Below are 16853 nucleotides of genomic sequence, written 5' to 3'. Positions count from 1 at the left end.
ATTATAGATTATAAAGTATAAACTTTAAATAATTTAATTTCGTACTATTGGAAATATTAAACTAAGTAGGCCTAATAAGTAATAATAATAGCTAATGTAATTCTAAATAATAGAGATTAAGATTCAAATAATACTTATTAAAAACTAAAAAATAGGGCCTAATAAGTAGAAATGTCTATTTAAAGAAGTTTTAATAGTAGAATCTAAGGACTCTAGAGTCTTTAAACTAGCTTTTAATAAAGAACTAAAAATAAAAATACTATTAGAAGATATTATTATTAGTAGATATCTACTTAATATATAGAATTAGGTATATTTAAATATATAAAAACTTATAAAAACTAAGATAAACTAGATAGAGTTTAATTAACAACTTTAGAGATTTAAGATATAACTATTATATATAAAGTATAGTAGAAGTCTACTATAAGTTTTAGTAAACTATATAAAAAGCTTATAATCTTATTTTAAAATAATTAATTATAGTAACTAAGTATATTAGATAGCTAGACTAGATACTAAATAGTATACTTTAACTAGAACATAAGTACTATAATATAGTATAAGAATATTTACTAATAGATATAAGATTTATAAAAAATAGAGGTTATATAATCTCTAAAAGTAAGTATATTTTCTATAAACTTCAATAAAAAAATTATTATGCTATAGTAGAAATATATTACTAGAGATTTAGAATAAAATCTAGAATACTAAGTTAATTCTAGTAGATTTAAGTATAATAAAATAGAACTTATACTAAGAATAAGAGTATTACAAGCTTTTATTTAAAAACCTGAAAAATCTTTTAACTAAAAGATTAATGGAAGTATCCACTAAAAGACTCTTAAATAGTTATAAAAATACTTAAATAGTAGATTTAGACTACTAAAAGTATATTTTTATAGTAATAAAATATACTAGGGTTCTTAATAGTGTTACTAGTAAAAGCAAGTAATCTAGTTCTTTCTAAACTTAGTTTCTATAATCTACTAAGTAATACTTCTAAGTACTTATAGTTCTATAGTAGTAGAAAGCTATAGTCTATACATCTACTTAGATACCTAATAAGTACCTTTTCATATAAGTTTAAGTTTATAAGCCTTTAGTATATATAAAAGATAGCTTTCTAGATTATACTAATATTATTTTTAAAGTACTTTACTAGTATTCTATAGTTAATATTCTACTTTCTAGTAGTTGTAGTATAGTTAGTATACTCTTATAATCTTAACTTATCTATTATATAAGCTATACGAGTATTATAGTCTATTATAGAGTAGTAGAATAAAATTAGTTGTATATAATACGCAAGTTTAGCTATTATCTAGAATCGGTTATTAAGTGGAGAATCTTATTATAAGATAGAATACTAAAAGATTTGAAATTTCCTATTTAGGCTATATATAAACGAGAAGAACAAGCAGAACGAGTAGAATAGTACTCGAATCTAGTTTTAAAGACTAGTAATGCACTAGTCGCTTCGGTTGCATATCTTACTAACCTACAGAATACGATAAGCCTATACGAGCTCCTAATACATATAACCCATGCCGAACACAACTCGGGAATACTAGTAGGCCTGTTGTCAGGAGGTATAAGGTGCTTGTAAAAGACCTATGAAAACACGAGCCGAATCTCAGTCAAACTTGACCGCCTACGAAGTGTTCCCCGATGTAACGCGAGACCGGTGGATCGTCAACCACTCTTCGCAACCTTCTGTGTCTGCTCAGTCTCCGGCACAGCCTCAATGTGCAGGCTCATGCCACGGACTACACTTCGCTTGCGGCTTCCCCCTTGTTCAACATCGGTCTGGTCGTCAGAGCTGATGTCCTCAGCGACAACCTGCTGCTTCAACCTAGCAAAGTTCTTTTCAGCCTCCCAGTTCCAGATGCTGTCCGAGGCAAACAGTAGGTCGATCTCCTCAAGCGTGCGCTGGTTTGTTTCCGGGTACAGTGCCCAAACCATAGGAATGGTGATAGCGTTGCAGGCGGCGAAGATGTAAAGGGTCTTCTCCCCAAGCTGCTCGAACATGATCGGGCAGAGAAGCGTGAGCCAGCCGTTACCGATAGACCAACCCACAACACCCCATGCATTCCCTTTGGCTCGGACCTCGAGAGGAAAGATCTCCGCTGGGTACAGCCATGGCACAGTCAACCACGTGGCGCCAAAGACGAAGGTGAAGATGAACACCATGCTGACAGCGGCGTTACCATAGCTCGAAGCCTTGCTGATATCTCCATTCCTCGTGGCTTCTTGACCAAGGTAAGCAAACCCACCAGCTAGTGCCATAGCGATACCTTGGCCAACAGAGCCCCAATAACAGGTCCAGCGTCGTCCGATCCTGTCAAGCGTGAACACACAGATCAGGGTTGAGAACATGTAAAAGATATTGTTGAGACCCGCGATCCATTGACGCTTCGCAGGGCTCATTCCAGCAATGCCGAAAATGGTTGGAGCATAGATGGTGACACCAGCGATGCCAACCCATTCTTGCATGATCTGAAGCCAGACGACCAGCTGAACGCGTCTGCCGGTATGAAGCTTGCCTGAGCCGGCACCAAAGAGCATGTGAGCGTATGTCTGTCGGCGGAAGTTCGTGCGCTCCAACTCGCAAGAGGCAACGATATCCTGAAATTCAGCTTCGGCTTTCTTCTCGTCTTCACCAGTGTTACCACGGAGTCTGGCGAGAATGTAGCGGGCTTCGTCCTCTCTGCCCACCTTCACAAGCCAGCGAGGGGACTCCGGGAAGAACAGAACACCAGCCAAGAGACCAAAGAGCATGACAACCTGGAAAGCAACTGGGAAGCGCCAGATGAATGAGGATGTGCCGTCGCCGTAGAATGAGCATCCATACTCGAGCCAATAGGCAATGACCACCCCGAAAATGTTGAGTGTGAACTCGATCGCAATGAACTGACCACGCGATTTATGCTCGGCAGTCTCCGTAGCCCAGACAGGAACGATTGAGTTGAGGATGCCGGTTCCCCAGCCGTTCACAAGACGTGCGCAGATCATCCACACATGATCCATGGCGGAGCACTGCAGCAAAGCGCCAATAAGGGCGACCAGAGCACCAACGAAGACGGTTTTGATGCGTCCGAAGCGATCGCCTAGCGAGCCTCCAACCAGGCAGCCGAGAAGAGTTCCCAGATAATAGATGGAGACGATTCCACCTTGGAGGAGTGAGTTGTCTACAACTGGCCCGCCGTCCGGGCCTCGATGACCGAAGCCCATGCGAGTGTAATAATCGTATGCTGTGTTTACGCCGCCCATCATACCTTGATCATAACCGAAGAAGAGAACGGAAAGCCCGGCCATACAATTGATTCTATGACAATGCGTCAGTGACTGCAAGCTGAAAGGGGGTAATATGTTGCTTACACGACGAGCAAGCTTCGCTTCTCAAACCGATGCACCACATTGAGTTTGTGGATTTTGTCCATGCTGGGCGATGTGGCTAGGGAAGATAGGACGGGTGTTCTTGGGATCGCTCAAGTGAGAAGAGATGAAGTGATTGCGCTGTGTGCTGCGGAAGAGACGGTCATCTTTAGAGCAGAAGGACCGTCAACTATATACCCTCTCAAGGAACGTTCAAACACCACCGCGGAGAAGTCCCCTGCATGCATTTGCGGGGGCGAGACATGCAGAGGGCAAGAGATACGATCCGGGGAGAGCACTCGCGCTGTAATTTATTGTCTACAGGCCGTCTGGAGTGCTAGAGGTTTGGGTACGGCCGGCGCGAGCGAGGATCCGAGCTTACAAGGTCATTGGCCGCGGCAATTCGGGCGACGCTAGAGTAAAGCGCCAAGCTCATGAAATTCCAAGTGAAGCCCAGGCCATCTCGCGGGAATTCGGACCATTCGAGAATGACAAACTTACCTTACTGATGACCGATTGATGATCCATAACAATATCGCGGGGACGCAAGCCGACGCGGCTCGCCCAACGGAACACTGCTTTGCAAGGTCTGCTGATCTTTCGAGCATGGCTTTGACGACGACCTTGACATCTGGCGGGGCATGTCCCCGAAGCCACCTAACCTACAATGACAGGCAGATGAACTCCAGCTCTCCCCGGCCATTCAAACGCGCATCTCCAAACCACTGGGTTGCAAGCTAGCACAGATCGTGGGATGCCAACCTTGGCTCTGCAGCCGAGTCTGTACGCTTAGGCCCAATGTGAGGTTTCACTTTTTCCTGTGAAGCGGGTAGCGAGCTCCAGGGTTGTCTTATGTCTGTGTCTCTGCATTTGCTCTAATGTCTGGCACTCGATTCGATTCCCAGAACACACCATGTAGAGGTGCAGAGTCCCAATTCTGGAACCCCAACGGGCAAATGGTTTTGCATATATAGTCTCGCCTATATTCATTCCAAGACATCTTGCAAACGACCCATCTCCTTGCTACAAACTTTGCGAAGCTCTGAGTACGACAATTTTGAAGATCAACACCTGTGCTTTGTCCTAGTCTCATTCTTCTCTTCGACCTACACTCGAACCCTGCACCGAAGATCACAGCCACACCTCAATAGCTTGCAAGCTTGCCTCATCGCTCCAGTCAACCTGCCCGCCATGATCTCTCGAATAGAGACCAAGGTACGAATGACGAACTCCCTCATGATCGGTCAAGGCTGACTTGTCCCAGAACAAATGTTTCGTCCTCAAGGGCGTCAACGAAGTTGTCTTCGAAGAGCGTCCCATCCCCGAAATCAATCACCCGTGCAGCGTTCTCCTTCAAGTCAACTACACTGGCATCTGTGGCTCAGACGTGCACTACTGGTCCCGTGGACGAATTGGACATTTTTTGGTGAAAGAGCCCATGGTTCTGGGCCATGAGTCAGCTGGAACAGTTATCGAAGTCGGCTCGAAGGTAAAATCCTTGGAGAAAGGCGACAGAGTAGCAATGGAACCGGGTGTTCCGTGCAGACATTGCGTACGATGCAAGGAAGGGAAATACAACCTCTGTGAAGAGATGGCTTTTGCTGCAACACCTCCCTACGACGGGACGTTGGCCAAATACTACGTCCTACCAGAGGACCTGTGCTACAAGCTCCCAGAGAAGGTTAGTCTGGAGGAAGGTGCACTGCTCGAACCGCTCTCCGTAGCCGTCCACATAACGCGACAATCGAACATCAAGCACAGTGACAGTGTCGTCATCTTCGGTGCAGGTCCCGTGGGGCTTCTTTGCTGCGCGGTAGCAAAAGCATATGGCGCGAGGAAGGTCATCGCAGTAGACATTCAGAGACCACGACTCGATTTTGCGAAGGAATTTGCTGCTACTTCTACGTTTGAGCCAACTAAGGGTTCGGCGCAGGAGAACGCGCAGAGGTTGGTTCTAGAGAATGGTCTTGGTCTTGGAGCTGATGTCGCCATTGACGCCAGTGGTGCTGAGTCTTCCGTCCAGACAGCCATTCACGTGCTGAGAATGGGCGGCTCTTATGTGCAAGGAGGAATGGGTCGCGACGAGATCACTTTCCCAATCGTGGCCGCTTGCACCAAGGAGTTGACTCTCCGAGGTTCATTCAGATACGGTCCAGGAGACTATCAGACTGCTTTGGACATGGTTGCGGCGGGGAAGATCAATGTCAAGGAATTAATTAGCAGGAAGGTCGCATTTGAGGAAGCAGAGCAGGCATTTCAGGATGTGAAGGAGGGTAAGGGTATTAAGGTTTTGATTGCAGGACCACATTGATTGCGAAAATTCTTTCGCGTCGATACCTAGAATGAAATGGATTTGATCTATGTTGCATTCTGATCTGGTTTCGTTTCTTTTGATGCCGTTTCAGCGCTGGAGGGGGAAATGCGTCGTTCTCGTCCGGCCCTTGAATCGAACATTGGCTTCGTGATTCTTCAACGTTCGAGGCAACATCAGCATTCATACATTCATGTCTCCGGGGCTCGTAAACTCTGCCTCTTAACTCAAATCCTCACCCATGTCGTTCAGATAACTCTATCTCGTGGTTTATACTCACCACCACCATATTCAGTGTTCGAAATCGTCCGCGCATAGATCGTTGAAACGATATTCGTCTGGACTCGTCCGTCTAGTAGCCGGTAATCGTCGTGATGCTCTAGACGAGCCGCTAACCAGATAAGGCTGCTAAACTGTGGTTGTGAGGGCCTTGGTGGAGCTCCGTCCGAGAGCGGAGGTCTTAAAACTAGGTTTAACGCCTACCAAGACCCGTGAGCTTCTTGGATATCACCGTGAACCTAAGCTATAGACGGCTAGCCAACTGCTGTAACCGGTTAGCAGGTCACCTGACCGTCTACCTCGTTAAAACGACGAGTCGAGCGAGTCTTCGTCCAACGATCGGGCGATTTCGAACACTGGTCAAAGTTGCTTCTATACGCACCTATGGCGTATGTGCTTGTACATAGATATAGATCAACAAAAAAAAGATCACATCGTCTTTATCTAAGGAACTTTGAGTTTTTATGTGCAACAAGTCTAGATACATTTATCATCCACCACCAATCCGACACTTTTGAGCCGAGCATACGCGATAATATAGAGTAGTGGCTTTTCGGCTCCTCCCTCCATTCGGTTCTGTCTTCTATCCGTCCCGAACAATCTTCTTTTACGGTCAGATCTACCTTACTTCTTCTCAATAACAGCATCAACCATCTTCCTAAACTCCCTCTGTCTCTCACACTGCTCGAGGAAAACCTTGTACTTAACCTCTAACAACTGCTTGACGCCCCTCGTCACCGTTGGCTTGACGAGCTTACCAGGCTTGCTCATCCTGTTCATGACAGACCATAGATCCTCGGTTTTGCCTGTTCCATCCGCGGTTGCGGCTTTGGCTCCTAGCATCGCGGCACCATGGCATACTGCTGCGTGCATGTAGCGGGGGATTACAACTGGCATGTCGCATGCCGTTGCGATTAGGGACATGAGGATATCGTTCTGGCATTGAGAGCCGGATATAAAGATGGAGCTGATCTTATGGCCGGATTTATTCATCGTGGTGATGATTTGGAGTGTTTGAAGGGCAATGAACTCCATTACACCGTAGTAGTAGAGCGCGAGGCTATCGAGCGACTTGTCTGAGGATAAGCCGACGACCGAGCCGCACATGCTAGGGTCGGCGATAGGGGACCGGTTACCGAAGAGGTCACCGTAGAAGAAGAAGTGCCGACCTAGGTAGGAGATGGAGGGAGCGGAGATCTTGGCTTGCATCCCGCGGAGGTGTCCATTAAGGAAGTCGTATATGTTAGTTTTGAAGGTCTGTACTTGGGAGACGGCTTGGTTGTAGGCTGGGTGGATTTCGAGGACGTGCTTGAGAAGTTCCCCAGTCGCGGACTGCCCCCCTTCTACCATCCAATAGCCTGGAATGATGCTATCTCGGTATGGGCCCCAGACGCCATCCACGAAGACGGGATCGGGAGACATCAAGAGGTGGCAGGTTGAGGTTCCGGCGACGGCGGCCAGACGGGTAAAGACTTGTGATTGGTCGTTTGGTGCGCTGGATGGGTCACACTCGTCTCCGGCGAGGTGAACTTTGGCGCCGACGGTGCCGATCCAGCCTGCGTAAGCGTCGATAACGCCACTGCCGACGGCGATACCTGCTGGGAGACCGAGTTCTTGGGCAGCGCGCTCACAGAGATGACCTGCGAGTTCACCCGCAGACAGATATTCACCGTTCTGTCAGCGTTAGCATCAAGTTCCACTCTGTGTTGCGCGGATAGACTCACTATCCCGTGCTCGCCTCCCATGCGCTTGAAGCTGTCCTCAGCAAGATCCTCAAGACCAATTTCCTTCAGGAACTCTTCCTGCCAACCCTTGACACTTCCGTCGACGCCAATTGGCACATAGCCTTGCTTACACACAACACTACAGAAGCTTCGCTTTTCGTTGCCGGTAGCAAGATGTTCCAAAGCATCAGCGAGATCATAGAATTTGCAGCGGTCGAATAGCTTCTTTGGCATATTGTTCTTTAACCATAGCATCTTTGGAATTTCCATCTCAATGGACATGGTGCCTCCGACATACCTCAGCAGATTGTGGCCCGTAGCATTAATCTTCTTTGTTTCCTCCACTGGTCTGTGGTCGAGCCATAGAACAACATTGTGGTCATTCGCGCTCTGGTAGAAGTCCGGTCCGGTGACCGAAACAGGCTCGTCTGTGTCGTAGGCGAAGACTGCGAGAGAGCAAGTAGCATCAAAACCAATTCCTCGTATAGAATTGACGTCGACGTTGTTTTGGGCGACGGCTCGCTTGACTGAGTTACAAATGCAGCGCCAGATATCGTTGGTGGATTGTTCCTATGCGGGTCAGCTCATATCAAGATCTCCCAAGTGCGGAGGAAACACACATAGTAACCAGCCTGTGGCTGCCAGAGAGCGATATTTTCTGAGGCGAGGCCTACAATATCGCCATCCTCGCTGATGATACAAGCTCGCGCGCTTCCTGTTCCTACGTCAATTCCAATGTAGTGGTTCACCTGATCGTAGGCCTCATCTCGGGGGTCAACTGAGTTCTGTTTAGTCGGTGTGCCGGTGGTGAATGAGCGAAAGGGTACAGAAGCGGCCATTTTTGTGCGTCCTGCTTCAGTGAACCTGAGGATGGGAAAGCCCTAAGGCGTAAAGGGAGTAGCACAAACAAACAACTTGCAAGTTGAAAGAGTGAAAATCAACCATATTCTGATTTCCTTGGAGAACCTATAAGTAAGCAACAACGGCTGAGCAATTTCAAGTGTTGACAGTAAGAGTCCTCCAGCTCCAGCTCGGGAACGAGCCATGCCAGTTACAAGGAGTCCTGAACTGGCACTATTCCGTATGTGCGGGCCAGAAAGTGTAGAATGTCCAGTCAGGAGAAGTTTGCTTGCTTGCTGGTGATTCGACGCGGATAGTCGGGCGTAAGTGGAGTGTCGCTAAAGCAGCGCTGAGCAATGCCAAGAAAATCTTCTATCCGCTGCGACCAATCGGACTTGCCGTGCAACTCGTCGCATACACATGAAAGGATGTTGCGAGAGGTGACCGGTTTTATCGGAGACTCTAGTACCTTATCCTCTGAATACCGTCAAATTCCATATAGGCACATCATCAGATACTACACTCCCCTGCATCTGTGAAGTAGAAGCATAGGGTGACGAAGTAAAATTTGCAAAAAAGCATGGCCTCAAGTGCGTTGGCCAATGCTTTCATAAATTTATATTCACTCAAGGGATCCTAGAGCTTTACTCCACGCGCTTAACACGAGTAAGCTGCATAAGCCAAGACGCAAGGCCGGTCCGAAAGTCTGGAATGAAGCGTAAGATGATTAGATTGGCGCCCCGATCCGGATGGGAGGAGATCTGAATGAAATCTGACTAGAAGCATCACCGAGAGGTTTTGTGTTTCGATGCCAGGCAAATGTGCCTACCACATGAATTGTGATCAAAGTAACGATGACTACCCTGTCAGTATAGGCATGTCCAGTGCTTGAACGATATCTTCCAAGATCAGCCGTGAAGCCCTAAGGTCTGGCGCTTCTTTCTCCCAATAGCGCAGTGTCGACAATGACGTCTGCACAGCCTCCTCGCATTGCTCCTCTGACACCTCACTAAGACCAGCCTTTCGCGCAGCCACAAGAAGCAGAGCTGAAGCGAAACTTTGCCTAATCATCAGCCAAGTTCCGTGATGTCGATGTCTGATATTCCACTGTCGTATCAATCTCAAGCAGGTAACAGTGTGCTCCTGCACAAAAGGACGAAGAGCAGTGAGTGTAGATCCCGCAAGTTCTTGATGAATCATGAGAAACAAGAAAGGCCGGTATATGCGTTCTCGAATCTCAAATGCGCGAGCCTGTAAGTGGTATGCAAGTTCGCCCTCAGCAGCAATATCATGGTCGAAGGATATCACACTGGGAAGAGTGCGGTACCTGGCGAAGAGTTAGCACGAGGTATACCCATTCGGTGCTAGCCAGTTATTTCACCATTGAGTTAGCTGTCGATCCAGCTCTTCGGCCGTATGAATGATGTTTGGAAGTGATGCATCGAGCCATGCGACCTCATTTTTGTCATAGAATGAATCGATCACTCGTTGTAATATGCGACGGGCTGCAATATCTGCCAAGTAGTAATACCATGCTTTCTCAACTTCTGGTTGCAAGTCAGGCGACTGTGTAGGAGTAGAACCAATTTCTGTGCCAGGAGGCGTCTGATACAATTGCTCGGTGGATGTCGCTATCGGTGGTGTAGGGAAAGACTGGGTGTAGTTGACCCTAGTAAGGCCTGAAGAAGGAAATCGAAGCTCTACCGATATCTCGCTAGAAAACTGAGTGAGCAGCAACGGCATACCACTGAAGGATTGTTACTTACTGTTCAGATTTCAAACAGGACCAGTACAGCCTACTTGCACGAGCCTTGGCCAATCGACGCTCGTTAAGGTAATACTCTGATCTCATCCACGTCAGAGTCTGGAAAGCTACGCAAGCCCTATTGAAGGAGATTGAAGCTTGAAGAGGCCGCAGGGAATACATCTCGTAGACCCCTGCCAGAAAATGACACTCTGTTGCAAGCAGTGTATTCGTTAAAAGACCGATCCGCTTGCGTGAAGCAGTGTAGTAGGATTCCGCCGTATAATATTCTGGTGTGTCAGATAGACTGTCCCCGGCGTCCTCAAGCCCTCCGCCTGCAAGAAACATCGGTCGGCGAGCGAATGGCGAGGAGATGGTCGCAAGAGCACACGCCATCAGCTGGGGTATGTCTCAGCCGTGGTGTCAAAGATTGAAAGAATATTGTACGAACCACTAGGCAACTCGGTGCATTCCAACCAAAGCCATCCTCAACCACCGATTTTGCCATCTTCCTCAAATACTTCGGATCGAGTATCGGGTTCTTTGTGTGGACATTCAAAAGGAAGACCTCGACGAGGCGCAAGACATCTTCTTCGCGTACTCCTTGACCGATGCTTGAATTGTGACGTGGGTCCTCATACTTCTCTCGTAAAGAGTCGTCTGTAACTCTGGGAGCAATGAGAAAATCGCTGGAACTGTCACAAATCAGCGTAGGATCGAAGATCAGCGCCTCGATCCTACGGCGGTCATGCTTTGCCTCGAAGATTGGCCATTCGAGAATGTCCTCGCAGGAGCCGAAGTACATTTGGAGCAGAACGTCCGAGTCCTTGTCGTGGGCGACATCACTCGGCGTAGTGGCGCGAGCCGCACCAGCGACAGTGATGGAGATCGATGTGTTTTGCGGCTCTTCATCAGGGTCCGGTAAGAAAGATGCAGAGCCTCTCCGTTCAGTAGTGTGAGTTGGCAATTCGTTCTCAGTTCGCTCTGCTAAGCGAGCAGAGTTATTCAACTCAACAAGATCAACCAAGTAGTCGAGGCGATCGAGTATTGCTAAGCTAGCGGGATCAAACCTTTAGATCCGTTAAACAACCAGCTTCGGATGCGTGTCAGAAGAAATCACGTACGCTGCGGGGTTTGATTGATCCTGGTAAACACAGTGCGAGCCCAACTCACTACACTTTGAGCAACTTGGTCGCCCATTATCGCATTTGGTCTTTCGTGTGCGGCAGATCTGACAAGCAGTAGAAGACCGCTTGCGCGGAAACGATGCTCGTAGAGATAATGAACGTGATATGGGTGACAGCTTCCTTTTCTTGAGGTTGTGTGTAGAATGTCCGTCGGAGGGAACGTTATGAGCTTGATCGCTTGCTGTAGAGGTTGAGTACTCCGCTGCCGCGCTAGACTCCATGTCGAATACAACGACACGACAGGTCTCCTATGCACTGAATCGTGAAGGTGAAGACAAGAATAGCTGGCCTAACGTCCACACCTAGAAACGCCCAATTCTGGGGTACGACTGCCAAATCTTACTCAGCATGCTGCTAGACCTTTCTTGGCATTAATCTGTTAGTGACTCCCCGCAAATTGACCGCAATTCTACTGAAAGCCGCTGGACTACAAATCGCTAGAGGCTCTACCAAGTCTAGTTGTATTAACTGATGCAAGATTATAGTATAAATGCACTCTCGTTGCAGAAACTTTGATGTGAAATGCTTTCTATAAACAGCTGCTAATCGGATGACAATGCAATAGCGAGAGTTATAAACTTAGCAGATAGTACAAGATTTATCTCTTTCTATTGCAAATTCTAGCAAGGCACTTCGAATCGTGTAAAGGCTAGCCTTGGAAATAAAAGCTTAAAGACAATTCGCGAAGAGTATTTCTATTACAAATAAAAGCATAGAGTGCTACTAAGTAAGTAATTAGTACTAAGAGTTATGGAAGAGACTAAACACTAATAAAATACTAAATAATACCTAGTTTAATTAAGATAATTAGAAACTAAGTATATTAAGCTAGAGTATAAAAATACTAACTTAAAGCTCTAGTCTATAGATATCACTATCTTTATCAATTAGAATAGTATACTTAACTTCGATAGAAATCTCGTATTCGTTATAACTTAATCTAATCTTGTTCTATAATATTAATTCTTATTCTATTAACGATATCTTAGCTCTATTCTCTTTATTCCTGATTAGAATCTCTATTTCATAGTAACCTCATTACACTACGCTGCACTTGCAATCAAAACTATCAGTCAATCTTATATCCATCTCTTCCCGCCTTAATGCCTTTTTGGAGAAGACTACGCGACGAGCGCCGTCGCCGGAAATCAGACGCCAGCGAGGGATCGCTTAGCAGCTCAGACCCTCGCAACGATCCTGGAGACCTTCGTGCGCAGTTAGAGCAAGCTCACATTGAATTCGAGGAGCCTCAAACACAGCTGTCCGAGCCTCCGCCAGAGACTGAAGCTGGAAAGGCTCAGCTTCTAGAGAGCCATTCCGCCACTGATCTCATCAACCCACCGACTGGTATCTCCGACGAAGTCCCAGCCCGGCCTATCCAGGGACTTCTTGCTCCACCAAACGGTCAGCACAATCAAGTTCATCATAGCGCGTCTACTGGAGCTCTTCCACGACAAGGTCCATACACGGAGGAATACGCCCGTACTGTGGCTGCCTCAGCCGACACAATCAATTACGATCACGTCAATCTGTGGATACAGTATTGTGAGCAGCACCATGGAGCCAAGTGCAGTCGCCGAGAATTGGACTCCCTATGCACCAATGAAGTTGACATTATTCTCATCGACGTGAGGCGTAAATGTCTCGTAAGATCCACTACTGCCTCCAGATATTTTGCTCCCAGTTACGTCTGGGGCTCCGTCTCCCAGCTCCAAGCCACAACATCGAACTTTGAGAGTCTCACGGTGCACCAGGCCCTTCAACATCACAGCCGGGCTATACCTAAGGTCATCAAAGATGCTATGGAAGCAATGTATTCACTTGGAGAGACTTATCTCTGGGTTGATTCCTTATGCATCCTGCAAGATGATGTGTCGGTAAAACATCATCAAATCGCGAATATGGCCGCCATCTACAGCGGTGCCGTTCTCACAATCGCTACAGTTGCTGCTCGCAACGCCAATTCCAGTCTTCCAGGTGTTGTATCAGGCACTCGATGGCCGCGAAGCTGGAAATCCGATCAATGCCATTTTAATCGGCCGCTCAGACCTGACCTGGTACTGGAGGCCATTAGTCGTTCGCTGTATGTCTCGCGAGGCTGGACATTTCAGGAATGGCATCTGTCAAGAAGATCTCTATATTTTCTTGACTAGCAAATTTACTTTCAATGCCGGACAGAGCTGTGGTGCAAGGAGCCGCCCCTAGAGACAGGGATTCTTTCGAGACTCACTTTGAACTCTAACGATCTCGACTCGGGACTGAGTCTCTTGGCCCGCGCTCCGGGATGGGTAGAGAACATCCGAAAGAAGGAATGGAATCAAGCCTTTGCCTTCTACGTTGAAATCATCCACGAGTACTCCTGGAAGAGATTGTCGTACTCGTACGATGTGATGAACGCATTCTCCGGGATCCTAAGCGCGCTGGAGGAATGCTTCGGTTGGAGTTTCCCTCACGGTCTGCCAGAGGCTCTGTTCGACTACGCTTTGATGTGGGTGCCAGCAGATGTCGTTGAACGCCGCCCTCATGCGCCCCCTGGGCCCAACAGACACTTCCCCAGCTGGTCATGGTGTGGCTGAGTTGGAGGTGTCAATTTCAACGTTGTGTTTGACAAAGCTCCTCAGAGCCTCCGTTCTTACATTGGCAGAGCTGAGATTGAGCTCCACGACGCCCTAGTGCCCACTTTCCGTCCCTTGAAGCGATCGGCAATCGAGAAAGATGATAAGCATGACAGAGAGAGAACCACTGCATTCGTCGAATTAGAGACTCTCCCCTCTTCAGATAAACAATCAACGCTCAGTCTTGGATACGTTCTTTCGCTCACGGCGGCGACCGTCAGCGCATATAAACTCCAAACGCGTTAGATGCCCCCATGGTGGAGAGATCCCAGCTCATCGAAATTTTATGAAGAAGGGGCGATCTTTGCAGATAAACGAGCTACGAGTACACAGACGGGGATTCCGCTACTAAGCGGCATGCGTGTATGCGGTCTCCTCTATGGCATTAACTCTGATCAGCTCAACCAGCATGCGTGAGCTTCTCTCAGAATGATGCTCATATCAGTATCAAAGTGGCCGCCCATTATTAATTTCACGAGACTTGGTCATTTCGATGATCCCAAAGCACAAGACGACCACCGTAGTTGGACTTATAATAGTTCTGATGGGAAGTGGCGTACATATAATTTCATGCTAATTGAGCGGAAAGGTCTGTGTTACGAGCGGGTGGCTGTTGGCCAGATGCACGATGAAGCATAGGAAGCAACAAATCCCTACGTTGAGGATATTAAGCTCGCGTAATCCGATCCGACTTATACGAAAGGCAAAGGAAACTCGCGAAACACTCTCGCACAAGATGATACTGTATCAGAGTTACAGACACTCAAGCAGTCCCGTTCACGACCGACCATAATCCAGGAAGTCTAGAAATGCTGCAACGCCCTACCAACGCCACCCTAACCCTCTAAAGCCTCGAGTATTACTCGTGAGCGCCTACGTGGCACAGATCTCGCACCTCTTGTGTTTCCTGAAATCGCCCTGATAATGATCCAGATGATCCTGCCCATCCAGCCTCTCGCCTTCCTCTGATACCGGCCCCATCCAGCTTACGGCCCTACCTTCCGCATCCGTGGTATCAAATGAGGTGCCCTTCTCCTTCAACTCCTTGGTGATAGCCTCGACATCCACGTCGAGGTAGTTTCTCAGAAACACGCCAACCTCTGTGTTCTCATGGTTACCCACCAGCGGCGCAGTGTCTTTCGGATTGGAAGCGAAGATATTGACATCAGCAGCCGAGTGCCCATGAGTGGACCAGCCAGTCTGTGAGCGCTTGGATACCATGTCAGCAAAAGCGTATGGTGCGAGTTCGGGTGTGTCCACGAGGCTTTGGATCTCTTCGTCGCTGTAGTCGTGGATGCCGAGGCCTTCCGAGACGAGGTCTTTGAGGTACGCTTCTAGGTCGTCGGTGGCGGGTGCGCTGAGTTGGTGCTGAAAGTATTCGAAAGCGAGACGCTCGGCGGAGTGGGATGCGTTCGCTAGGACGCCGGGATACCAGAGATAGTCTGGATAGGTGGCGTGGAGTTCTGCATGACAAGTCAGCCAGTGGTCTTACATATAATACGATGACAATAAGAAGATACGTACGCCGAGCCGTTGCCAGGCCACCCGTCTCGTGGTCGCTCGTGCTAACCATCACGCCTTGTACTGTGTCTTTTGCCAGGAAATCGAGGACGCTGGCAAACGCCTTGTCGTACGCCAGTACTTCGTGAACTTGAGCAGCGGGATCGTTCGCGTGGCCAGCGTGGTCGATACGGCTTCCCTCGATCATGAGGAAGAATCCCTTGTCGCTGTCTTTAGTCGCTGCGCTTAGGGCGTTCATCGCCGTCTCTGCCATCTCTTGCAGCGACGGATATTTGTCGCTCTCGAACCTCCTATCGATTTCGTACGGGATATCCGTATCCGCAAGCAAGCCGAGTAAGGGCAACTTGACTGCGCTTCCAAGCTTCAGCGCATCGAAACCCGCCTTGTCATTGATATACGTAAACCCCTTCTCATTCGCCATGTCCAGAATGTCCTTGTCGTCCGCGCGACAGCTCCCCTCCGTCGAGTTCGGCAAAAAGTGACATCTTCCCCCCCCCAGAACCAGGTCCACGACTCTCCCCAGCGGATAGTCTCCCACCAGCTGCTCCGCGATCCGGTCCTCCTCACTCCTCATGTTGACATGGGCCGCAAAGCACGCAGGCGTCGCGTCCGTGATCCTCGTCGTCACCACCAGCCCAGTCATGTATCCGGCCTTCTTCGCAGCCTCCAGCACCGTCCCGCACGGCGAGTGGTCCGGCAGCACAGCGATGGCCCCGTTGTAGCTCTTCAACCCGCAGCCGAATGCCGTAGCGCCGGCCGCCGAGTCCGTAACCAGCGACGATGTCGAGCGCGTCCGCGACTGCCCGATCAGGTGGCCGTCGAGAACCAGCGTCTCACCGTAGGCCAGGCCGTCCCGGTACTGACGGAAGCTGCGCGTCAGGCTCAGGCTGGTCGGACCCATGCCGTCGGATACCATGAATATGAGATTCCTCTTCCCATTAGGCGCGGGCCCGGAGGAGTACCTCGTGGTTTTGTACTGGTATATTACCGCGACGATGATTACGGCGGCAGTAGCGATGACGGCCCAGACGAGGAGGCCGACCTCCCGCCATCGTTTCCATCTCGAGGGGGAGGGCTCCATGCGTGCTTGTCGTTCGCCGGTTAGAAGAGCGTCTTCTTCGGCGAGGTCGCGTTCGTTCTCAGACGAGGGCCGGCCGGATAGGAGTGGGCGCTCCGAGCGTGCCATAGCAGGCAAGTGCGCGAGGTTGTGGTTGTCCTCTCCCTCCAAGAATCAGACAGTGCGTGCGATCG

The 16853-nt window shown here is 48.5% G+C and overlaps 6 protein-coding genes across 6 annotated transcripts; 2 read left to right on the top strand and 4 right to left on the bottom strand.

Annotated features, from left to right (window-relative positions):
- Positions 1-1698: 1698 nt before the first annotated feature.
- On the bottom strand, positions 1699-3446 carry W97_07708 (uncharacterized protein; the record flags this gene model as incomplete). Its single annotated transcript, XM_007785625.1, has 2 exons — positions 1699-3331; positions 3385-3446. 2 exons carry the CDS (start codon positions 3444-3446, stop codon positions 1699-1701), a joined length of 1695 nt encoding a protein of 564 aa, XP_007783815.1.
- A 1126-nt stretch (positions 3447-4572) lies between these two features.
- On the top strand, positions 4573-5692 carry W97_07707 (D-xylulose reductase A; the record flags this gene model as incomplete). The annotated part of the gene is made up of 2 exons (XM_007785624.1): positions 4573-4596; positions 4646-5692. The coding sequence occupies 2 exons, from the start codon at positions 4573-4575 to the stop codon at positions 5690-5692; spliced, it is 1071 nt and encodes a 356-aa protein (XP_007783814.1).
- A 903-nt stretch (positions 5693-6595) lies between these two features.
- Positions 6596-8534, bottom strand: W97_07706 (uncharacterized protein; the record flags this gene model as incomplete). The annotated part of the gene is made up of 3 exons (XM_007785623.1): positions 6596-7645; positions 7696-8265; positions 8316-8534. The coding sequence occupies 3 exons, from the start codon at positions 8532-8534 to the stop codon at positions 6596-6598; spliced, it is 1839 nt and encodes a 612-aa protein (XP_007783813.1).
- Positions 8535-9393: 859 nt separating this feature from the next.
- W97_07705 (uncharacterized protein) lies at positions 9394-11687 on the bottom strand (the record flags this gene model as incomplete). Its single annotated transcript, XM_007785622.1, has 5 exons — positions 9394-9862; positions 9917-10249; positions 10302-10678; positions 10731-11349; positions 11404-11687. The coding sequence occupies 5 exons, from the start codon at positions 11685-11687 to the stop codon at positions 9394-9396; spliced, it is 2082 nt and encodes a 693-aa protein (XP_007783812.1).
- Positions 11688-12569: 882 nt separating this feature from the next.
- On the top strand, positions 12570-14042 carry W97_07704 (uncharacterized protein; the record flags this gene model as incomplete). Its single annotated transcript, XM_007785621.1, has 2 exons — positions 12570-13443; positions 13645-14042. 2 exons carry the CDS (start codon positions 12570-12572, stop codon positions 14040-14042), a joined length of 1272 nt encoding a protein of 423 aa, XP_007783811.1.
- A 912-nt stretch (positions 14043-14954) lies between these two features.
- W97_07703 (alkaline phosphatase) lies at positions 14955-16788 on the bottom strand (the record flags this gene model as incomplete). The annotated part of the gene is made up of 2 exons (XM_007785620.1): positions 14955-15544; positions 15606-16788. 2 exons carry the CDS (start codon positions 16786-16788, stop codon positions 14955-14957), a joined length of 1773 nt encoding a protein of 590 aa, XP_007783810.1.
- Positions 16789-16853: the final 65 nt, after the last annotated feature.

Source organism: Coniosporium apollinis (genome assembly GCF_000281105.1).
Source record: "Coniosporium apollinis CBS 100218 chromosome Unknown supercont1.44, whole genome shotgun sequence".
Classification (NCBI taxonomy): domain Eukaryota; kingdom Fungi; phylum Ascomycota; class Dothideomycetes; genus Coniosporium; species Coniosporium apollinis.
The sequence above is the reverse complement of the archived record's forward strand: the minus strand, read 5'-3'. Positions and strand labels throughout refer to the sequence as shown.